The 25,229-nt window shown below is 36.7% G+C and overlaps 1 protein-coding gene and 1 long non-coding RNA gene across 2 annotated transcripts; both read right to left on the bottom strand.

Moving 5' to 3' along the window:
- LOC107627267 lies at positions 10,391-11,047 on the bottom strand. Its single transcript, XM_016330117.1, has one exon. It carries the CDS (start codon positions 11,045-11,047, stop codon positions 10,391-10,393), a length of 657 nt encoding a protein of 218 aa, XP_016185603.1.
- Positions 19,372-21,322, bottom strand: LOC107628336. Its single transcript, XR_002355549.1, has 4 exons — positions 21,174-21,322; positions 20,946-21,049; positions 20,376-20,497; positions 19,372-19,603 (listed from the first exon to the last, which is right to left on the bottom strand). It is a non-coding gene; the product is annotated as an uncharacterized LOC107628336 (long non-coding RNA).

Below are 25,229 nucleotides of genomic sequence, written 5' to 3'. Positions count from 1 at the left end.
GATCATATTGCTATATTTGCTTTGTCTTGGCCCTAAGTTCCTACTTTGGATTGATTGAGATTCTTTTGTTTGTGTTTACCAAACTCCATAGGAACCATAGTTTAGATATAGATAGTTAGCATTTAGTATAGTTGCATACATATAAGTAGTTGCATTGAATAAATCATTCACCCCATCATTCATCTCCTTTTGTTGTGTTTAGCATGAGGACATGCTATTGTTTAAGTGTGGAAAAATTTATGAGTCCATATTTTATGATATATTTTGGTTTGATTTGAGTGGATTTCATCACATAAACCCACATTTATTCATCTAATTAGCATGCTTTTGAGATTCCTTCCTAAATTGTGCTTGAAAGTGAAAACATGCTCTTTTGCACTTAATTTAGTCAATTTTAATTCACTTTAATCCCATTTGGTGCCTTGATGTATTTGTTGAGTGATTTCAGGTTTCGAAGGCAAGTATGAGTTGATGAAGTAAGGAAAAGAGCATGCAAAAGGGAAAAAACCATGAAGAAATGGAGTTTGGAAGTTTCAGCACGTGTGCGTACACACAACGAGGATTTGCGAGCGACGCATATGCGTGACCCACGCGTACGCGTGGATGGATTTTTGCACAGTGACGCGTATGCGTGACCCACGCGTATGCGTGACCCGAATTACGTCAGCTCATTAATTGCAAATCACTGGGGGCGATTTTTGGGCCTCCAAAACCCAGTCCAACTCATTTTCTGAAGCTATTTGAGGCCAAAGTGAAGAGGAATGAAGGGGGCAATTAGGGTTAGCTTTTCTTATGTTTTCTCTTTGTTTCAAAAGAGAGAAGCTCCCCTCTCTCTCTAAAATTAGGTTAGGTTTAGTTTAATTTCCTTTAATTTCTGTCTTTAATTATTATTTTAATGTAGTTTCATTTATGTTTCTTTACTTTGTTGTCTTTATCTTCTTCATCTCTTTTGTTAATTCCTCTTTTATGTCATTTTCCATTTTATGAACACTCTTGTATTTATTTAATTTCAATTAATACAATTTATGTTTTATGTTCATTTATGGCTTTCTTTAGTTGTCATTGCTATTTTCTTGCTTTGGTAGCTTTAGAATTTATTTTAATGTATTTTAATATTATTTTATTTTCATGCACACCAAGTGTTTGATAAAATGCTTGGCTTAGTTTTCACTTAGCTTTTCTTAACTCTTGGCTTGAAATTGTTGACTTTGGTGTTCCTTGAGTCATTGATGTCTATTCTTGTTTGATATATTAGAGTAATTAGGTGATTTGGTCTCCCTTGACTCTATGTGACCCCTAGTGTTGACATAGGACTTAGGGATTGAAATTAACTATGCCTATTTGACTTATCTTCGATGTAAAGTTGACTAAGTAGGATTAACTCTTCATAATCATCATATGTTTCTGGTCAATGGCTAGGATAGGTAGCCTTAGCCTTCAATTACTTGCCAAGAGGTTTTATTGCTTTGACTTTTAATTACTTTCCTTTTAATATCTTGCATGATCACTTGCTTCCTTGCTATTTATATTGCTTGCTCTATTGCTTTCATTCACAATCCCCATGCTCTTTTTCTCTCATAGCCAATAATTGTACACTTCATTGCAACTCCTAGGGAAGATGACCCGGGAGTTAAATACTCTCGGTTTTTATTTGGTTTGAATTGTGATAATATTTTATTGATGGTCAATTTGTTGAGTTAGGACTATACTTGCAACGCCAATTCCATTTTGATAATTAAATTCCTAACCCATGCAAATTCGCTAATCATCAGAGGTCAACATGGCCAAAAGCCTTAAGGAAGGGCTAGATGATATCCTTGATGATATCCAGCCTGATCCAGAGGAAACCTTTGATGAAAAGGAAAAGTCTCCAAACCTTGAGCTTAAGCCATTACCTTCCTCCCTGAAATATACATTTCTGGGAGAAGGAGACACCTATCATGTGATCATAAGCTCTGCCCCTAGAGCCACAAGAAGAAGAAGGACTAATTAAAGTGCTCAAAATACATAGGACCACCCTTAGGTGGACTATAAGTGACCTTAAGGGCATTAGCTCTGCCCGATGCATGCATAAAATCCTGTTGGAGGACAATGGCAAACCAGTGGTACAACCACAGAGGCATTTGAATCCAGCTATGAAGGAAGTAGTGCAGAAGGAAGTCACTAAGCTCTATGAGGCTGGGATTATTTATCCCATTTTTGACAGCCCCTGGGTGAGCCCTGTCCAAGTTATCCCTAAGAAGGGAGGGATGACAATGGTTCATAATGAAAGAAATGAGCTGATCCCAAAAAGGACAGTTACAGGGTGGCGTATGTGCATTGACTACAGAAAACTCAATGACGCCACCAGGAAAGATCATTTTTCTTTACCCTTCATTGACCAAATGCTAGAAAGACTAGCAGGTCATGCTTTTTATTGTTTCCTGGATGGATATTCCAGGTACAATCAAATAGCAGTGGATCCACAGGATCAAGAGAAGATAGCATTCACATGTCCATCTGGCATGTTTGCCTATAGATGAATACCATTTGGCCTGTGCAATGCGCCTGCCACCTTTCAGAGATGCATGTTATCCATTTTCTCTGATATGGTAGAAAAATTCCTTAAAGTATTCATGGATAACTTCTCTGTTTATGGAGACTCATTTGACTCTTGTCTTGATCATCTAACCCTGGTCCTGAAAAGATGCCAAGAAATAAACCTAGTTCTAAACTGGAAGAAATGCCACTTCATGGTAACTAAAGGCATTGTTCTTGGGCATTGGATCTCAAACAAGGGGATAGAAGTGAATCAAGCTAAGGTGGAAATGATAGAACGCTTGCCTCCACCTACTAATTTCAAGGCAATCAGAAGTTTTCTAGGACATGCAGGATTCTACAGGCGGTTCATAAAAGATTTTTCTAAAATTGCCAAACCCCTGTGTAATCTCTTGGCCACTAATGTTCCATTCGTCTTTGACTAAGAGTGCCTACATGCCTTTGAAACTCTAAAATAAGCCAAGCTTCTCACTGCTCCTATCATCTTTGCACCCAACTGGGACTTGCCGTTTGAGCTAATGTGTGATGCAAGTGATCATGCAATTGGCACAGTAGGCATGACAAGCTACTTGCAGTGGTTTATGCCATTGACAAGTTTAGATCCTACCTAGTAGGATCTAAGGTCATTATCTATACTGACCATGCTGCTCTAAAATATCTACTCACTAAGCAGGTTTCTAAATCCAGACTTAAAGACAGAAAAGGGACAGAAAATCAGGTAGCTGATCACTTGTCCCGGATTGAGCCAGTAGTAGGGACTTCTTCTCCCTCCACTGACATATCTGAATCCTTTCCAAATGAGCAGCTCTGCCATCCGGATAGTACCTTGGTTTGTAGACATTGCAAACTATAAGTCTATACAGTTCATTCCCAAGGAGTTTACCAGGCAGCATGCTCGAAAACTCATACATGATGCAAAGTATTACCTATGGGATGAGCTATATCTCTTTAGGAGATGCTCGGATGGAAAAATCCGACGTTGTGTGTCTAAAGAAGAGGCACAAAAAATTCTATGGCGAGGAACAGCAGAGCTTCACACCTTAATCTATGGAGTGTAGAAACTCTACCGTTAAAAATACATAAGTGAAGGTCCAGGCATGGCCGAGATGGCCAGCCCCCTAAAACATGATCAAAGGATCATAAGGTAATCCAAAGATCCTAAGATGATCAAAAGATGCCTAATACAATAGTAAAAGGTCCTATTTATAATAAACTAGTCACTAGGGTTTACATGAGTAAGTAATTGATGAATAAATCCACTTCCGGAGCCCACTTGGTGTGTGTTTGGGCTGAGCCTGAGTGTTGCACGTGCAGAGGCCATTTGTGGAGTTGAACGCCAGTTTCTGTGCCAGTTTGGGCGTTCAACTCTGGTTTTGGATCCTTTTCTGGCGCTGGACGCCAGATTTGGGCAGAAGGCTGGCGTTGAACGCCAGTTTACGTCGTCAATTCTTGGCCAAAGTATGGACTATTATATATTTCTGGAAAGCCCTGGATGTCTACTTTCCAATGCATTTGGAAGCGCGCCATTTCGAGTTCTGTAGCTCCAGAAACAAGGTAGGTGGAGTTTATGAGGTAGGTTTATTGGGAAGAGTGGGTGGATGTGAGTGGTGAAGGTTTAATGGGGAAGAGAGATTGAGGTGATTGGTGAAGGGCTTTTAGGGAAGAGTATTTATGGGGTTGTGTGAAAGAGAGTGGTGAGAAAAAGTGAGTGGAGGTAGGTGGGGATCCTGTGGGGTCCACGGATCCTGAGTGGATCCTGTGGGGTCCACAGATCCTGAGATGATCCTGTGGGGTCCACAGATCCTGAGTGGATCCTGTGGGGTCCACAGATCCTGAGGTGTTCAAGGAATTACATCCCTGCACCCTTAGGCATGTAAAAATGCCTTTGTATCCAACTCTGGGCGTTTAGCGCCAGGCTGGTGGCCATTTTGGGCGTTCAACGCCCATCTGTGTGCCATTTCTGGCGTTGAACGCCAGAACCATGCCTGTTCTGGCATTCAGCGCCCAGAAGCTGCCCATTTTGGGCGTTCAGCGCCAGAACCATGCTCTGTTCTGGCGCTGAACGCCAGACAGATGCTCCTCCAGGGTGTGATTTTCCTTCTGCTGTTTTTGATTCCGTTTTCAATTTTTATAAATAAACACGAAAAGACACAAAACAAAAAATCATCAAGATCAAACAAGAAGACTTACCAAGAACAACTTGAAGATCATGAAGAACACTTATGAATGCATGATATTTTCGAAAAATGCAAGATGCATATGCAAGTGACACCAAACTTATGATATGACTCAAGACTCAAACAAGAAACACAAAATATTTTTTATTTTTATGATTTTCTAATTTTTTTGGGTTTTTTTTTCGAAAATAGTATGAAAAAGAAAAAATAAGGATTCCAAAATTTTTAATATGAATTCCAGGAATCTTGCCATGTTAGTCTAAAGCTTCAGTCCAGGAATTAGACATGGCTCACTAGCTAGCCAAGCTTTCAATGAAAGCTCCAGTCCAAAACTCTAGACATGGCCAATGGCCAGCCAAGCTTTAGTCTTTAACACGAGAGTATATTGATCTTGATAACAAAGTGTAAGCCTCAGTCCAAATAAATTTAGACATGGCTTTACAGCCAGCCAGGCTTCACATGCTTCATGAAACACTAGAATTCATTCTTAAAAATCTTGAATGAAAATTTTTTTGAAAACATTTTTATTTTTTTTTCGAAAACAGATGAGAGATTTTTGAAATTATTTTTGAAAAATTTTTGAAAAGAAAATAAAAAGAAAATTACCTAATCTGAGCAACAAGATGAACCGTCAGTTGTCCAAACTCAAACAATCCCCGGCAACGGCGCCAAAAACTTGGTGCTGCTGCCGGATCAAAAGGGAATCTAGCACTGATGTTACCGAACCAAAAGCTTGCCGAAGACTCGAACAATCCCCGGCAACGGCGCCAAAAACTTGGTGCACGAAATTGTGATGTCCAGGCTCGAACAATCCCTGGTAATGGCTCCGGAGTTGAACGCCAGTTTCTGTGCCAGTTTGGGCGTTCAACTCTGGTTTTGGATCCTTTTCTGGCGCTGGACGCCAGATTTGGGCAGAAGGCTGGCGTTGAACGCCAGTTTACGTCGTCAATTCTTGGCCAAAGTATGGACTATTATATATTGCTGGAAATCCTTGGATGTCTACTTTCCAATGCATTTGGAAGCGCGCCATTTCAAGTTCTGTAGCTCCAGAAAATTCACTTTGAGTGCAGAGAGGTCAGAATCCAACAGCATCAGCAGTCCTTTTTCAACCTCTGAATCTGATTTCTGCTCAAGTCCCTCAATTTCAGTCAGAAAATACCTGAAATCACAGAAAAACACACAAACTCATAGTAAAGTCCAGAAATGTGAATTTTAACATAAAAACTAATGAAAACATCCCTAAAAGTGACTAGATCCTACTAAAAATATACTAAAAACAATGTCAAAAAGCGTATAAATTATCCGCTCATCACATTGCCATAGCTTTGACTATGGAGAACACTTTGGAAGTGAGCGGACAGCCACTAAGGTATTCCAAAGTGGCTTTTACTGGCCCACTCTTTTTAAGGATTCTAGAGAGTTCGTCCGTAACTGTGATAGTTGCCAAAGAGCTGGCAACCTTCCTCATGGTCACAGCATGCCTCAACAAGGAATCCTAGAGATTGAGTTGTTTGACGTATGGGGCATAGATTTCATAGGACCATTCCTGCCTTCATACTTAAATACCTACATCCTTGTAGCAGTAGATTATGTGTCTAAATGGGTTGAAGCAATAGCAACACCCACCAATGACACCAGAGTAGTAATGAAGTTCCTCTAAAAGAACATCTTCAGCAGATTTGGTGTCCCTAGGACACTAATCAGTGATGGAGGAACTCATTTCTGCAACAGACAGCTGGATTCTGTCTTAAGCCGTTACGGAGTTTTCCATAAAGTAGCAACACCGTATCATCCCTAAACCAATGAGCAAGCTGAAGTCTCCAATAGAGAACTAAAGCGAATCCTAGAGAGGACAGTAAGTGCCTCTAGAAAGGATTGGACCAGAAAACTTGATGATGCTCTGTGGGCATACAGAACAGCTTCTAAAACCCCCCATTGGAACTTCACCATATCAGTTAGTATATAGGAAGTCCTGTCATTTACCAATGGAACTAGAACACAAGGCCTATTAAGCCACTAGATTCCTCAACCTCGATGCTAAAGCAGTAGGAGAAAAATGGCTGCTCCATCTAAATGAGTTAGATGAATTCTGCTTAGATGCATTTGAGAATGCAAAGATCTATAAGGAAAAGGCAAAGAGGTGGCATAACAGGAAGATAGCTTCTAGAGTCTTCAAACCAGGGCAGAAAGTTTTGCTCTTCAACTCAAGGCTCAGATTATTCCCTGGAAAACTCAAATTCCGCTGGAAGAGACCGTATGTGATTACAAGAGTATCACCTTACGGACACATAGAACTTTGAGGAAAAGATCCTGAAATCAGGTTCACTGTCAATGGACAGAGAATTAAGCATTACCTTGAAGGAGATGTAGAGCCAGGAGGCTCAACAGTGTTACTAAATTAAGTACAGTAAAGGTTAAGCTAGTGAAGTTAAAGAAGCGCTTGTTGGGAGGCAACCCAACCTTACTCAACTATATTTATTTTCTTTCATTTTTTTTTTTAGTTGTTAGAGTCATAATCATATGCAGCATTCAGTCAAGAGACAGAATTTCACAGCAGTGAAAACAGAACACTCTGGATGGAGTGTCAACGTTGAATGCCAGCCAGGGTATCCCTATTGGGCGTTCAACACCCATCAAGGCAGCATTGCTGGCATTGAACGCCAGCTAGGGAGCGATCCCTGGGCGTTCAAACGCCAATGCAGAGAAGTAAAAAAACTGGATTTCCCAGCCTCTCAGGACCTGTAGGTCCTACAGAAGCTCCACCTACCCCACATTCTTCTACCCTATTCATCCTCATTGTTCATATTTGCTTGAGGACGAGCAAAACTCTTAAGTTTGGTGTTGCAAAAGCTTTCCTTTTTGACTTCTACCACGTCTAAGTATGGAAGAAGAGGATGGAGCACTAGCCAAAGACAAAGGAGTGACATTGAAGAGATCAAGCACTACATTGGATCCTCAAGGAGGAGCACTAGCCACCATTATTCAGGTGGATTCGTTCTCTTTACACCCCTTTCCTATTATTTTTCTATTTTCTGTCTGTTTATTTATTTGTTCTCTTGTTCTAGTTGCATGATCATTTGCATTGATGTCTTAAAAGTTGTAAAACATTCCATATATCTCTCACCTTGCTTAAAAGAAAATTTTTTGGAAAAGAATTGAGAGATGCATGAATTTCAAGTTTAAAATAAGAATAGTTTAATTATGTTGATATGGTGTCATTTGCTTTTGATTTCTGAATGTATGATTAAACAGTGCATATTTGAAGTTGAAATATTAGAATGTTGGCTCTTGAAAGAATAAGAAAAAAGGAAAAATATTATTGATAATCTGAAAAATCTAAAAATTGATTCTTGAAGCAAGTAAAAGCAGCAAAAAGAAAAAGAAAAATCATGTCGCAAAAGAAAAAATATATATAGCATGCGAAAAAGAAAGAAAAAAATGGCAAAAAGAAAAAGAAAAAAAATAAAAAGCAGAAAAATCCATTACTGCCAAAAAATGTAGGAAAAGGAGGGCAGATTGAAAAAGGCAGTAACTCTTTAAACCAAAAGACAAAGGTAAAAGGACCCAAGGCTTTGGGCATTAATGGATAGGAGGGCCCAAAGGAAATAAAATCCTGGCCTAAGCGGCTAAACCAAGCTGTCCCTAACCATGTGCTTGTGGCATGAAGGTGTCAAGTGAAAAGCTTGAGACTGAGCAGTTAAAGTCGTGGTCCAAAGCAAAAGAGTGTGCTTAAGAACTCTGGACACCTATATCTGGGGACTCTAGCAAAGCTGAGTCACAATCTGAAAAGGTTCACCCAGTTAAAGTGTCTGTGACATTATTGTATCCGGTGGTAATACTAGAAAACAAGGTGCTTAGGGTCACGACCAAGATTCTGAAAGCTGTATTCAAGAATAAAAATAAGCTTAACTAAGAGAGTCAATAATATCATATGGATTCTAAGTTCCTAAGGATGCCAACATCTCTGAGTTTCAATGGAAATTGAGATGCCAAAACTATTCAGGAGCAAAAAGCTACTAAGTCCCGCTTATCTGATTGTATCTAAGCTTCATTTGAAACTTAGAAATTTATTGTATCTTAATTTTCTTTCTATCCTACTGTGTTTTTAGTTGCTTGGGGACAAGCAACGATTTAAATTAGGTGTTGTGATGAGCAGATATTTTATACGCTTTTTGGCATCACTTTCATATAATTTTTATCATTTTTTATTGAGTTTTTATAGGTTTTAGTGTTAAATTCACATTTTTGGATTCTACTATGAGTTTTTGTATTTTTGGACAATTTTAGGTATTTTCTGGCTAAAATTGAGGAGCTGGAGCAGAAGTCTGATTCAGAGAAAGAGAAAGCACTACAGATGCTGTCCAAATCTGACCTACCTGCATTTAGAAGAGCTTTTCTGGAGCTACAAAAATCCAAATGGAGTGCTCTCAACGACTATGGAAAGATGACTTCCAGAGCTTTCCATAAATATATAATAGTCCATACTTTGTTTTGGATTAGAAGGCCCAAAACTGGAGTTCAACGCTAGCTTCCTGCCCCCTTCTAGGCGTCCAACACCCAAAAAGAAGAGACCAATGTACAAATGCCCAAAGAGGACCCCCTAGCTGGCATTCCACACCCCCAAAGACCTCATAGCACGTGGATCTCATCAAAACTCAGCCCAAACACTCATTAAGTGGGCCCCAGAAGTGGATTTTAGCACTAAATAGACTGTTTTACCCTTACAGTCATCTGTTTAGTATTTAAAGTGTATTTTACATAATCATTAGGGACATCACGCATATTATACACTATTTTTGAGTTCTACTTTTTTTTCACATCAGTATGAGTTTCTAAACCTCCTAGGTTGAGGGGAGGAGCCCTGCTGAGTCCTATGAATTAATAAAAGTATTACTATTTCTCTTCGATCCGTGTTTGATTAATTCTAAGATGTATATCCGATCTTCATCATGGTGAACAGGATGATCTAACAAATTAGCTCTGTTAATCACATTAAGACGAACGTGCCTGACAAACACCCGCGTCTACTTGGGTTCAAAATGTGTCTTTCACCGGACAAGGACGAACCAACAACTATGTTTATACATCTCTCAGACGACTAATCTACAACTTCATTGGGGACTTCTCGAGACATCAATTCAGCTGATTTCCAGGGAGATTAGGATCCCTGTGGTAGAGGCTAGAACCCAAGGTGCAGCATTCTCTGATCCAGAAGATCCGACCTTGTCTGTGGCATTTTGAGTAGGAACATTAAGGAGAATGAACTGTACGAGCTTCACCCTCAATCAGAATGGATCCGTACTAAACCTGGGGTTCAGATCTAGAGGAGTATTGGCAGCTGCTTAAACTAGTGTTAATCATATACAGCCTACCATTGAAGAAATCACTCAAGCAAAGAGTGCAGTAATACCAGAGTTAATTCAGAAAGGCAAAGCAACTCCAATCCTCAACTCTATCTTTAAAGTATTAGCACCCTATTATAATAATCCCATAATTCTCACACAATTCTGTATCCAACAACACCTTCTACCCTTTTCTCATATTCCTATTGATGATTTTATGGCATACATTACTCTTACAACATCAAACAACTTTCTGATCTGCCTGACTAAGACCTTCAAGATAACCATAGCTTGCTTCAAACCACAATCCTCGTGGTATCGATCTTGACTCGCTTAGGTATTACTTGGACGACCCAGTGCACTTGCAGGTACTGTTGTATGAGAGTGTGGGGTTCGTACTGCACATTGGGGCCAGTAAAAATGCTCAGATAAAACATCCAAAGTCTTATGCACACCAAAATGAGCTATCAAACCCCCACTATGTGATTCTAGAACAAGTAGCTCCCTAATAGAACAAGTACGTACATAAATCCTATTTTCCCAAAATAGAAAACCATCATACTTATAGAATTTGTTATGTGCACCATGTTCACATGCAGCATAGATAAAGGCAAAATCAGAATCAGTTGCATACAATTTCTTCATACACTCAAAACCTAAAAACTTAGAAGTAAGGGTTGTGATTAAGGAATACCTTCCAGATGATGTATCAGGAACCACATTCTCTTTACCTTGCTTATAGGCGATTCCATATGGAAAGGATTCAAGGAATTCTATCCATTTTGCATGTCTCTTGTTCAACTTCGCTTGGCCCTTCAAATGTTTGAGGGATTCATGTTCAGTATGCACCACAAATTCTTTAGGTAGCAAATAATGGTGCCACACTTCCAAAGCTCTCACCAAGGCATAAAGTTCCTTATCATAAGTTGAGTAGTTGAGAGGGGCTCCATTCAACTTCTCACTGAAATAGGCGATTGCTCGCTTTTCCATACCAATTTCGGAAGCATCACATTCTATTTCAAAAGTTTAAAAAAATGGTAAAATAAGAATGGGGGCTGATGAGCGGATATTTTATACACTTTTTGTGTGTTTTCATGTAATTTCAAGTATTTTCTGGCTGAAATTGAGGAGCTGGAGCAAAAGTCTGATCCAGAGACAGAGAAAGCACTGCAGATACTGTCCGGATCTGATCTCCTTGCATTCGAAAGAGCTTTTCTAGAGTTACAGAAGTCTAAATAGAGTGTTCCCAATGGCTGTGGAAAGCTAACATCCAGAGCTTTCCAGAAATATATAATATTCTATACTTTGCTTCAGAATTAAAGGCCCAAAACTGGCATTCAACGCCAGCCTCCTGCCCTATTCTGGCGTCCAATGCGGAAAGGAGAAGAGACCAACGCCTAATGCCCATAAAGGACCCCCTAACCAGCATTCAACGCCCTAGAGGCCTCCTAGCACGTGGATCTCAATCAATCTTAGCCCAAACACTCACCAAGTGGGCCCCAAAAGTAGATTTTAGCACTAAAAGACTGTTTTACCCTTCTTATGTAATCCTTAGTCATTAATCTAGTATTTATTTGAGAACTTTTACATCATTTACAGACCTTTATGCCATATTTAGAATTCTATCATTGTATTTTCTATCATTATGAGTTTCTAAACCTCCTAGGTTGAGGGGAGGAGCTCTGCTGAGGTTTATTGATCAATAAAAGTATTACTGTTTCTTTTCAATCCGTGTTTGATTCTCGATTCTAAGATGTATCTTCGTTCTTCATCATTATGAATAAGTTGAACTGGAACAAGGTTATTTCATTCTATATGGGTTCAGAGTGCGTCTTTCTCGAGACACTAGTTCAACCGAGGTATGGGGAGATTACAGTGTTTGTGGTAGAGGCTAGAACCCAAAGGAACAACATTCTCTGATTCATAAGATTCGACCTTGTCTGTGGCATTTTAAGTAGGATCACTAAGGAGAATGGACTACAGGAGCTTCACGCTCAATCAGAATGGATCCACATTAACCCTGGGGTTCAGATTTGGAGGAGCATTAGCGACCTCTCAACCGGCGTTGATCACATACAGCTTGCCATAGAAAAATCATTCACAGTTGAAGAAGACAGTAAGACCAGAGTTTTCTAGAAGAACAAAGCATCTCCAAGCCTTAATCATCTTCTTATCACTCGTTATAATCAAACATTGTAATTCCATCTTATTCCAATTGTATGCGCTTTAAACAACATACCTACTTCTTCTTTCCGCCTGACTAAGATTTACAAGATAAGCATAGCTTATTTCAAACCACAATCCTCGTGGGATCGACCCTGACTCACTCAGGTATTACTTGGACAACCCAGTGCACTTGCTGGTTCAGTTGTACGGAGTGTGGGAATTCGTGCACCAAGTTTTATTTTCATTTTTTTTCGAAAAAATCAAAGAATTTTTCAAAAATCTTTGCTTTTCTTTTTTATCTTGATCTTTTCTTTTGGTTGTGTCTTTTGTTTTCTTTTCAAAAAAATTTTCAAAACCTTTTCTGTTTTTGGCTATGTATTTTCTTTTGATTTTTTTTACTTTGAGTCTTACCTATTTCTTGTTTTTTTTTTTCAAAAATTTTTCAAAGCCTTTTCTTTTCTATAGTAATCTTTGTCTTTTTTTTAGTCTTGTGTTCAATCTTTAAGTTTGGTGTCTCTTGGTCACTTTGGGTTTCATCTCTTTTTAACCCGTTCTTTGTTTTTCTTTCTTCATATTCGAATTATTCTTGGTTATTTTCTTTGTTTGATTTTAAAATTTTTAAGTTTGGTGTCTCTTTGGTGTTTTTTGATTTTTCTCTCCTTTAATTTTTCAAAAAATTGTTCTCGAGTGTTCTTTCTTGGTATTCAAGTTGTTCTTGTTTCTTTTCTTGTTTTGATCTAAAAATTTTAAGTTTGGTGTCTTTTGGTGTTTTTCCTTTCAATTTTCGAAAATTTAGTATCTTAGATCTAAAAATTTTAAGTTTGGTGTCTTTTGGTTATTTTTTTCTTTCTTCATTAATTCAAAAAATGAAAAAATATCTTTTTTATCCTTATTTAAAAATTATTTTCGAAAATTTCAAGAAAAATTTCATATTTTAATTTCAAAATCATTATCTTATCTTATCTTAATTTCAAAAACCAAATTTCAAATCTTATCTTTTTATATCTTATCATATGTTTCTTTTAATTTGATTCTTTCTTATCTTATCTTTCTTTTAAATTTTAAAATTCAAAATTTTTTCAAATCTTTATCTTATCTTTTGTTATCTATTATTGAGTTTCAAATTATTATCTTATCTTATCTTAAATTTGACTTTCAAAATCAAATCTTTTCAAAAATCAAATCTTTTTTAAATCTTTATCTTATCTTATTTTAAAATTTAAATTTTAAAATTCAAATTTTAAAATCTTATGGTATCCTAATTCAAATTCAATTTTCAAAATTCAAAATTTTAAATTCAAATTTCAAAATTTCAAAATCAAAATCAAATCTTTTTCAAATTTCAAATTTCAAATCTTATCTTTTCAAATCTTTTTCAAAATCTTTAAATTTTAAATCTTATTTTATTTTAAATTCAAATTTTAAATTTCACATTTTCAAATCTTTATCTTATCTTGAATCAATTTCAAATTTCAAAATTAAATCCTTTTCAAAATCTTTTCAAATCTTATCTTATATTGTTGACTTATTCTTTCAAATCTTAATCTTTCTTTTACTTTATTTTTAAATTCAAATTTCAAATTTCAAAAATTTAATTTTCAAAATTCAATCTTCAATTTTCAAATTCAAATCTTTTACTTTACTTTCAAATCTTATTGATTAGTTACTTACTTGTCTTATCTTATTCTCTTTTCTACTCTTCTTTCTCTTTCCTCTTTTTCAAAACTTCCTAACTTATTCCCCTTTCTTCTTTTTCAAAAATTCTTACCTCTCTCTCTCTTCTATTTTTGAAAATCAACTACTTCTTTCTCTCTCTTCTTTTTTCGAAAACCACCTTTAAAATTGTCAAATCTTTTTAAGTAATTAGTTGTCTTAAAATTTTCTTTTATTTTTCTTTCTTTTTTCGAAATTAATAATTAAATAAAAAAATTTTAATTTCAAAAATTCGAATTCCATCTCTCTCCCTCTACCTTCATTCTTCTTGTTTTCTCAAGACATCTTACTGGACTGCTTTATACTCTGATATAGAGACACACCTTCCCATTTCCTTATTTTTTGACTGAGTGTATAGGAACTAGAAGAGTTTACTCTGAACCCGAATAGGGATGAACAGTTCAGAAGTACTTTGGGGTCTTATACAGCCCCCACTACTGACTTCTCTAGAAGTAGCATTAGCATACCCCCTATTGGAGTAGCTAACTTTAAGCTCAACCCACAGTTAATCACTCTAGTGTAGCAAAACTGCCAGTTTCAGGGACTTCCTCAAGAGGAGCCCATGGAATTCCTTGTAGAATTTCTGTAATTAGCTGACACAGTATACACTGAGGGAGTAGACCAGGATGTCTACAGACTGATGCTTTTTTCCTTTGCTGTTAAAGACCAAGCAAAGAGGTGGTTAGACAGATCAACTTAATATCGATTGTTTGGTGTGTAGAGGAACCAGATGGTGTCTCGTGTACGCGGTAGAGGTCGTGGGAGAGGTCGTACTAATGCTCGTGCACCGGAGAATAACCCTAATGACCTTGTGAACTTTATGACTGCGTTAGAGAACATGGCTGCTGTTATGCAAGCCACTGCTGAGGCTCTTGGTCAACAGATGAACAACCATGGTAATGACGGAGGTGGAGTTTAGGGTCCGATGACACTGGCGAACTTTTTGAAGGTTAATACCCCAAAGTTCAAGGGAACTACTAGCCCGACTGAGGCCGATACATGGTTTCAGGCTATGGAACGAGCACTGCAAGCGCAGGTGGTACCTGAAGGGCAGCGTGTGGAGTTTGCTACCTATTTGCTCACTGTTGAAGCGTCGCATTGGTGGCAGGGTATTCGATGCCTTCTGCAGCAGGGTGATGATTATATCACCTGGGACGTCTTCCAAGAGGAGTTCTATAAGAAGTACTTTCCGACTTCTGCCAGGACAGCCAAGGAGCTTGAATTGTTGCAGCTGAAGCAGGGTACTATGTCCGTATCTGAGTATACTGACAATTTTGAGGAGCTGTTCAGATTCTCTCGTATGTGTCAAGGGACTCTGGTGGAATATGAGGAATAGAAGTGTGTTAAGTATGAAGGAGGACTCCGGAATGATATTTTCAGTTTAGTGGGGCCAATGGAGATTAGGACTTTCTCCGAGCTGGTGAACAAGTGTAAGGTTGCTGAGGAGTGTGTGAAGAGGGCAACCGCTGAGAAAAGAAGTCACAAAGGATCATTTTCGCAGAACTGAGGGAAGAGCTTTGCACCTAGAGGTCCGCCTTTTAAGAGGGGAAGTTCTTTTAGGAGGCCCAACAACAACTACTCCCAATGGAAAAGGTTTGGGAAGCAGCCTCAAAATGATCAAGCTTGTACTAGGTGTGGAAGTCACCATCCGGGAGTACCATGCAAGGCCGGATGGGGTTTGTGCTATAATTATGGAAAGGCGGGGCATAGAGCTGCAAATTGTCCGGAGAAGCAGAAACAAGGTGCTGGGAAAGCACAACAGACTGGTCGGGTGTTCACCACCTCAGCTGTGGGTGCAGAAGGATCTGAGACACTCATTCGAGGTAACTGTGAAATGGCTGGTCAAACTTTAAATGCTCTATTTGATTCGGGAGCATCGCATTCATTTATAGCATTTGAGAAAGCCCATGAATTAGGATTGAAGATCGTAACCTTAGGTTATGACTTAAAAGTGTATAATGCTACCCATGAGGCCATGGTAACTAGGCTAGGATGCCCGAAAGTTTCGTTCAGGTTCAAGCAGCGTGATTTTGTCCATAATTTAATCTGCTTACCGATGATCGGTCTTGATCTTATCTTGGGATTGGACTATTATTATGTATTATATATGTGGAAGCTGTTACTGTGCTGGGGACCTCTGGTTCTCACCCATGCGGATTTTGTGGTTTTCAGATGCAGGACGCAAGGCTTCTCGTTGAGGCATGCTGGAGACTTCTGGATTGGCGAAGATCCTTTGTTCTCGGGATTCTATTTGGGGTTATATATCTTGTTTAGTTACTTTTATCTCCATTAAATAATACAAACTGTGATGACTCCTTCTAGAGGGGATTTTGGAGATTAGGTTTTCGATATTTATGTCCCTTTGGGTTTTCCTTGGGGTTTTCCTTATTTTATCATATGTATATATTGCTATGCTCGGACCGGTTCTCTTCGCAGTCGAGTTTTGAGTCTTGATATTCTTGTTTTTGACACTCTTTATATATATGATCTCGCGTTAGCTTATCCCGGTTCGTTACGGTATCGATCGGAGTGTTGCCCGTTTGAGTTACGGTTTGTGTTTACCCCCTTTTTCTACAAAGGCTCCTAGTTATAATCAATTATTCATACTACTATATGTACTAAATTTTTGTTTTAGAGGTCGTAATACCTTGTCATCTCTGAATTATGACTTAAGCATAAGACTTTGTATGGTAGGGTGTTACAACAACCAACCCAAGTCTAGCTTCAAAATATGGAATCAGCTAATGGACAAGTTTTTTAATCAATACTTTCCTTCAAGAAAGCTGACTCAGTTGAGACTGGACATCCAAGGCTTCAAATAAGGAGATACTGAATCCCTTTATGATGCTTGGGTGAGATACAAGATGATGCTACGAAAATGCCCTACTGAAATATTTTCAGATTGGGTAAAGTTAGACATCTATTACAGACTCACAGATATGGCTAAGATGTCCTTAGACCATTCTGCTGGTGGTTCAACCCACATGAAAAAGACAATAGAGGAAGCTCACGAGCTCATTGAGATAGTTGCCAACAATCAGCATCTGTACTCATCTAGTGAGACTTCAATAAAAGGAGAGGTCAAGATAGTGACCACTGAATCTAACTCTCTGAAACAGAATGAGTCTTTAACTCAGCAGCTACACTCCCTTGTACAACAAATATTGAAACCTCAAGAGATGCTGCAAGAAGCCTGAGCCTCTAACAGAGCTATAGAAGCACAATTGAGTCAAACTATACAACACTTATCTAGACAGATAAGAGAAGAGTGGTGATGGTGGAAAAATAATTGGTAAAGAATTTTACAAAAATAATCGCGTTGCAAGTATAGATCTAAACTAACAATTAAACCTCAATCAAATTTAATTTATTTGTCACTCAAGCAAACGCAATAAAATTAACCGAAGTATTAAACCTCGAGTCGTCTCTCAAGGAATTGCAGGAAAGTGTACTTATAATTGGTTATGGAAAAGTATCTTTTTGGGTTTTGGGTTTAATAAGCAAGGAATGTAAATAACAGGTAGATAAACTAACAATTAAGAAAAGTTCTAGCAAGAGTTGATAATTGAATTTCCTATCCTCATTATCATTGTCAATTGTGATGGTAATTGCCTTTTGCTCTCACTTAGTTAGCCTCTAATAATGAAGGAAAGTCAAGTGGGTAAAGTTAACTTAAGTTCACAAGTCCTAGTCAAAGACTAGCGTTAGTGAAGCTCAAGCCAACTAGCAAGACTCAATCACCAATCAATTAAAGACCTTTGATAATTCAAGAGTCTCCAATTAATCAATCCAAGCTAAGAATATAAAAATCTAATTTAAAATCCAACCAACCATTTTATCAAACACTTGGTGGACACAAAACAAAAGTACAGAAAATTATCAGGGAATAATAAAACTTAAGACTAACAATTGCAAGCATTCAATAATAACAAACGAAGAAAGGAGCAATAAATATGAAATATAAAACTGCATTAAAAGGGAATTGAAAGTAACATAGGAGTTCATAAACTAAATGGGCAAAATCAAGGAATCAATAAGATAAGTAGATAACTAAAGTGCTAAAACAAGTAAGGGTAGAAAAAAACTAAATTAAACTAAGATAAAAAGTCTGAAATTGAGAAGAACAAAAAGAAATCCTAAAACCTAGAGAGAGGAGAGAGTCTCCCTCTATAGAAAACTACATCTAAAACCTAATGTGTGAATAATGAGGTGTGTCTCTTTGATTCTCCCACTCTGCAGCCTCTATTCTATGTTTTCGGGCTTGGAACTGGGCCAAAACAGCCCAGAAATCGCCCCCAGCATTTTTTGATATCTGCAGCACGTGATGCTTTGTCACGCGTACGCGTCGCCCACGCGTACGCGTTGCTTGACAAAATCCCGATCACACGTACGTGTCGCTGCCAGCTTCTCAAAACATCATTGTCTTGCGTTCCTTCCACTTTTGCATGCTTCATTTCCATCCTTTAAGCCATTCCTTCCCTATAAACCATGAAAACACTCAGCAAACATATCACGGCATCGAATGGTAATAAGAGGAGATTAAAGTTAACAAATTTAAGGCCAAAGAAGCATGTTTTCAATCATAGTACAGAATTAGGAAGGAAAATGTAAAATATACGAATTATATGAATAAGTGTGAGAATAATGGATAAAATTTACTAAATTAAGCACAAGATAAATCCTAAAAATGGGAAATCTCCCCACACTTAAATCATTAGCATGTCCTCATGCTAAGCTCAAGATAAGCTATAAAGGAGTGAAGAGGAATGGTAAAACTTATGAAATGCACACTACAACAAATAAGGGTTTTCGCAACGGTCAAAAACCGTTGCCATAGATCGAAAAACCGTTGCTAAAACTTTAGGCAACGCTTTGGCAACGGTTTTTGACCTGTGGTATATACGGCCGTTGCCAATGCTCAAAGGCAATGGTTTTTTACCTAAGGCAACGGCAGCCAAAAAAACCGTTGCCATAGTTACTGGCATAGGCAACGGTTTTGACAACAATTTTTAGAGAACGATTTACAGCCGTTACTGGATAGGCAACGGTTTAGAACCGTTTTCTATCATCACGTAACGGTTTAAAACCATAACTAGATAGACAATAGTTTTAAACTGTTGTAATTTTATTATTCACAAAGACAACGGTTTAAAAGTGTTGCCTTTGGTGTTTTTTTTTGCAACGGTTTTAATACCATTGCCATTTTGTAACTGCCTTTGACCACGGTTTTAACACCATTGTCTTTGGCAACTTTTGACAACGGTGTTTTCTAGTTATATATTTCTTTATTTACAATAGTTTTCTCATGTTGCATTGAAATTAATATTTCAACTATTTTTTAGTGTCAATAGATTAATATTCAATTATTTGAATCAAATCACTAAAGAAAACTAATTGAATATTTGATTTATAACGTACTTTATAAGATTTATACATGTTTGTGACCTATAAAAACAAAGATTTTAGAAGTCAAATAAACTATGATACTTTAAAATCACATAAGAAAAGTTTAAGTCATAACAATATCTAATTATAAACAAAAAGATTTGATATATTACAATAGCAAATAGACTCCCCATCATCTCCACAAATTGGTAATTTTTACTCTCTAGTGTTTGATCTTCACAATATGTGATTAAGTTCTCTCTCGCCTTCATAATGATTTTCCTGTGAACAAAAAATAGCAAATTAAATATAATACTAAACCTAATGCTTACTATAGAGAGAGGGGATGAGGGAAAAAAAGATAGCTGTTAGTGATTTTTCTTATGAATTTCCTTATTAATAGCTAGGTCATAATAGCTAATATTAATTTGGTCAAGCAAATTAATAATCTCATTTAAATATAATACAAGAAGAAACAAACTACCAATGAAAAGACAAGTAAAGCATCATTTGAGATTGTAAAATATGTCTAAAGAGGCTGCCATTAACAATTATTCTTGTGCTTCAGTCCAGTTGTGCTGATTAAGCAAGATGGAAGATTTGTTACTAATAAACCATCATTTAATTCCATAGAAAAAGTCAATATATGATTTTGACTCTTGTGTTGATCAAGAACGTTAATAAGCTCAAGGAATTAAATTAAATCTCAGTTTTTCCAAAGAAAACTTCAATTGAATTCTACCATAATGTAAGTTTTTCTTGATCCATATAGCTCAAGGATATGTTTGGTTCACCTTTTACTTGTAAAAGGTATGCATAATTTAGTTATAATAGAACATTATCATTCAAAATATAAATTATGCTGAAGTTGTTATAAATTATGCTATCTTAGGACAGAAACACAAAAATATTGGCAGACACAAACTTGTTTTAAGAAAGAGACAGATACATGGATATAAATAGACATGACCATTTTATCTTATCTCTATCTCCTTTTTTATATTTTCTGCTATGAGACACTTAGCAAACTTGGAGTTAATGGTGGAATATATACCTATTCGGCCAATGAATGTTGTGTCAACCAGTGAAGTAATAGGATCAACTGTCAAAGCCATAGCAGAAGGCACTGCAATTGACAATATTTCCCAACCAAGGTTGTCTGCTTTGAAAACAAGTCTGAAGTAAGAAGAAAATAAAAAATGTCAAGAATTACACCTGTAGAAGAGAAAAGACAACACAATTCAATTCACACTTCTGCAATCCACATTCAATTTGAGAAGGAAAAAAAAGAGTTCTGATAAACAAAAGAATAAATCAAACAGCAATTTCATGAACAAATTCAGAAAAAAAAACCCTAAAGAGTTCCTATACTTTATCTTTTCTACAAAGATCTCTGATCTATAAGAAAAACTAACACAAATTTTATTGCACCCTTTGTTTGGTCTTTGAATCACAATAGAAATTTCACCCCCAAAAATTCAAAAGCAATGAAAAACAAGATATTAAATGGTGAAGTCAATTTTATCCCCTAACCCTGTATTTCAACACTAATTTAAAGCACACTCACCATTTTTCTTTAACTGGCATAATGTCTTCACAAGTAAGGTAAAGAGCCATAACATACCTCATCGCCGGGAGAACAAACTACAAGCACTGCCTGAGCAACACTCTGCTTTGCTCCATTGCTTACCACAATCTGATCAAGAGTATATGTAATTCCATTCTCCTCTGCAATAAAAATTCAGGAAAATTGTCAAAAGCCACATAAGCCCCCATCTCAAAAAATTAGTAAAAATAAAACTTAACCAAAGTAACCAAAACACAAAAAATTAAAGTGCATAAATTAGCTAACCCTTCAACTTATGACAAATCGCTCTGCACAATTCAAATGTTCCAGCTAGGGGTATACCGTCTGTATCCTTCGCGAATAGCATTCTACCATACTCACCACACATTAATCAAACATTCACATGATCATTACTTCATGATCATAATTTCATTATCATACACCTAAATCAAACAGCAGAAAGATTAGCAATAAAAGTACAATTCACACAAAAATAAAATGAGAATTCACCTCAGCTATAATGGCAGGTGTATCGAAATAAATTGACACACATGAAGTTTTCCAATTAAGAAATAATGAAAAACCTGTAAGGTAGTATTTTCATAAAAAAAATCTCACTGAGTTACATGACACAATCAAGATGAGACTTGAACTTGAAACTTATAATCTAGCCTCATGAAACCACATGTTCCTACAAGCTACACAGAACACGATTTGAAAAAAGTATTCACAATAAAAAATTGACTTGCCTGATCTATAGGATTGTTACAGAGCAATAAGAGTTCAGAAATAGTGGTTCTGGTAGCTAGGGCACAACCAGCTCATCATGAACGACGGCGGCGACCAGAAATTCTGGAGGCGACGGCGGCAGAGGAATGACTCCTCCTCTGTTGCGTCACTTTCTCACACGCGTTCCTTCCTTTCTCTCTGCGGCAACATCAACAGTGATCTCCTCTCCCTGTTTGGTTCCTTCCAGCGACAACGGCGGCTTCCATCAACGGCAGCAACGGCAAAGGTGCGGCGACGGCGGCAACGAAAATAAGCTCCTTTTCTTCCTCGTGTCGCGCATTCTGTGCGTGTCTCTCTCTCTCACTCTTGTTTTCCCCTCAAGGTCAGTGGCGACGGTGGCTGTGGTCACCACCGGCAGTGCCTCTCCTTTCCCCTCTCCTCCGTTCTCTGATCCCCCTTCGAGCTCCCCCTTTTCTCTCATTTCCCCTTCTCTCTGTTTCCCCTTTTGTAACTGTGTGTGTATTTAAATTATGTTAGGGTTAGACATTATAAAATTAGGAATTTATTTGGGAGTTAGAGTTAGCATAAACTATATAATAATTTATTTATAATAGAAATTACTTAAATTAAATTATATATAGTTCTTTCATTATTGAATTTTTAATTTTAAATTATGTGAAATAACCAATTATAAAAATTACACAAGAATATTAACTAACTTAACTCTAAATATCAATAAAACTAATTTAATTACTCTAAATTGATTAATTTCTAAAAATAAAGAGTTCATATCAATAAAATAAGTCATAACTTTTTCATAATAAAAGTTACTCAAATTAAACTGTACAATTTTTTATTATTTTTTTCGGTCACTAAAATTATGCAAAATATTCAATTATAATAAAATTATATGTTAAATTTTAGAGCGGGAATTGAATGGAACAAAAACTAATATTTGTTTTAAATTTATTTTCTCCATAAATAATAATTGTTAAATTATTTAAACAACATTAGAAAATTATTTCTTAATAAAAAAATTGATGTAATGCTTATAAAACCGTTCTTTAAAATAGTCAAAGAGAACGATTTTATTTTGTTGCTATAACGTAGTGAAAAGTTGAACTTCAACAGTAACATTGTAAAAACCGTTCTCTAAAATAATCTAATAGAACTGTTTTAAAGTGTTACAATATTGGCAACGGTTTTTATGTGTATCTTTTGTACAAATATTTAAACAACAATAAAAAACCATTCTTTAAAATAGTCAAAGAGAACAGTTTTATTTTGTTGCTATAATGTAGTGAAAAATTAAACTTCAGCAGCAACACTTTAAAAAACCGTTGTCTAAAATCATCTAAAAGAACAGTTTTTAGGCGTTACAAATTTTGGCGTTGCTAAAGCCCATATTTGAGGTAGTGGCAACCTATCTATATGAATGCAACTAAATGAAAAATGCTCTTTCCTACTTGGTTTAAAAGTAAATAAATTCTCCAAGAATAAATATAAATTGGATTCCACTAATTCAAATCTCAAAATAAAGTACAAGTAGACTTGCAGAAGAAAATAGCTCATGAAAGTCGGGAACAAAGAATCGAGCATCGAACCCTCACCGAAAGTGTATACACTCTAATCACTCAAGTATTTAAGGTTCGATTCTCTCAATTCTCTACTAACCTTGCTTTCTAAGGCTTGCTCTTCTTCTACCAATCAACAAATAATTTGATGCACAATTACACATATCAAGAGGTCTTTTAAGGGTTGTAATGGGGTTAGGGTCAAGGTAGGAATGTCTTTGGTTAAGTGGACTAAAATCTGAATTCTTGATTAACCCAAACTTTCCACCTAACTTAGGACAATCTATGTAATCAAAGTACAAAACCTAACTATCCATTAACCATATTTTCCACATATTCATGCATCCTAATTTCGAGTACAGTACATATGCATTACTATCACCATTTACTTTGGGGCATTTTGTCCCCTTTTATTATTTGCTTTTTTTCTTTTCTTTTTCTCCTTTTTTTTTCTTTTTTTTTCTTTTTATTTTTTTCTTTTCTTTTGTTTTTCTCAATGCATACGATTAAGATATTGAATGCAAGAATATATGCTCAACTATTGTTTTCCACATTTTCACAAGAATATACAACACCCAATTCTCAAACCAAATATTTCCAAACCCAACTTCTCCACACTTAAATCATGAACACTCTCACTAGTCTAAGCTAACCAAAGATTCAAATTAACGACATTATTGTTTTCCGCTTAGAGTAGTGATGAGCTAAAGTAAAGAATAAATGGGGTTAAAAGGCTCAACATTGGTTTACAAAGGATAATGAAAAGGTTAATGCCATATAGGTATGTAAGCTTAGTGAAATAAGGCCTCAATCATATAAGTGCGTGCATACATCAAACAATGGAAATATAGAATTAAGCAAGACAAAGATCACAATTTTAGAGAGAACAACACACACCAAAATTAAAATATTGGTTGATAAAATGCAACCAATCGAATAGGCTCAAAATCTCACTGGTTTTGTGTGTTCGAGCTCTAAATCATGTTCCAAAATAAATTTCTTCAAGCAAGGTTTAACAGAAATTTTAATTTAAATTAGTGGAATGCTATAAGATAGTTTCTTCAAAAAGAACTTATCACTCTAACCAAGTAGTGGTAAAATATGCACAAAATCTAACAAACATGCAATCAAACATGCAAAGAGGTGTAAGTAGATGGGTGGCTACAACTGATGCTTTTCTCCAAAGATTGTGCAGATAGACTTGTCTGTTGCCCCATTGAGAAGCTTTTCCTTTCCCTCTTTGTGGCCATCCTGAAAGAAGAGAAAAAGGAAGAAGAAGAGCCCACAAACAAAGATAAGAAAACAAATAAAGTATGGGTGAGTCAATGCCAAATAATGAGGGTCTCAATTACATGGTAGCTACAACATGCAAGTGAGAAAACAGTAGAAGCAAATGGCATATCAATAGTGCAAAAATTGCAACAATGGGGGAGAGAGTGTGGGTAATGAAAGACAATATAACTTCATATCAATGCAAAAGGAAAACAATTGTCATAAAAGATTAGCATTGACCTATGAATAATAATACCCAACAATTTAAAACAAGTCACGAATCACCAAAATAACGCAAGAAAAGATGCAACAGTTCAATAAGAACATTTAACACCAATGGAAAAATAATAAACTTAGAAAAGAAAATAAAAGTATGCACAAGATTAAAATGCAGTTAATGAAAGTATTCAAATAAATTAAATAAAATAGAATGAAAGAGAATAAGGATGAGAAGTTAAAGAAATAAAGAAGAAGAAAGTAAGAAAGAAGGAAGAAAGAAGGAGAAAGGAGGGAAGAAAGAAGTAAGAAATGAAAAATAGGAAGCGGACGCGACGCGTGCACGCCGGTCACGCGTGCGCGTGAAAACAGAAATAGCCATGCGACGCGTAAGCGTCGCCCACGCGTACGCGTTGATGGCCAAAAACAAACACTGACACGTGACGCGTGACCACTCGCGCGATTCCAGCACTATGGCAGGCCAACTCTCTGTTCAATTCACCAATGACGCCGAATTTTCAAACCACGCGAACACGTCGCTGACGCATAC

Source organism: Arachis ipaensis, chromosome B02, assembly GCF_000816755.2.
Source record: "Arachis ipaensis cultivar K30076 chromosome B02, Araip1.1, whole genome shotgun sequence".
NCBI lineage: Eukaryota > Viridiplantae > Streptophyta > Magnoliopsida > Fabales > Fabaceae > Arachis > Arachis ipaensis.
This window is presented reverse-complemented; position numbering and strand designations above follow the sequence as displayed.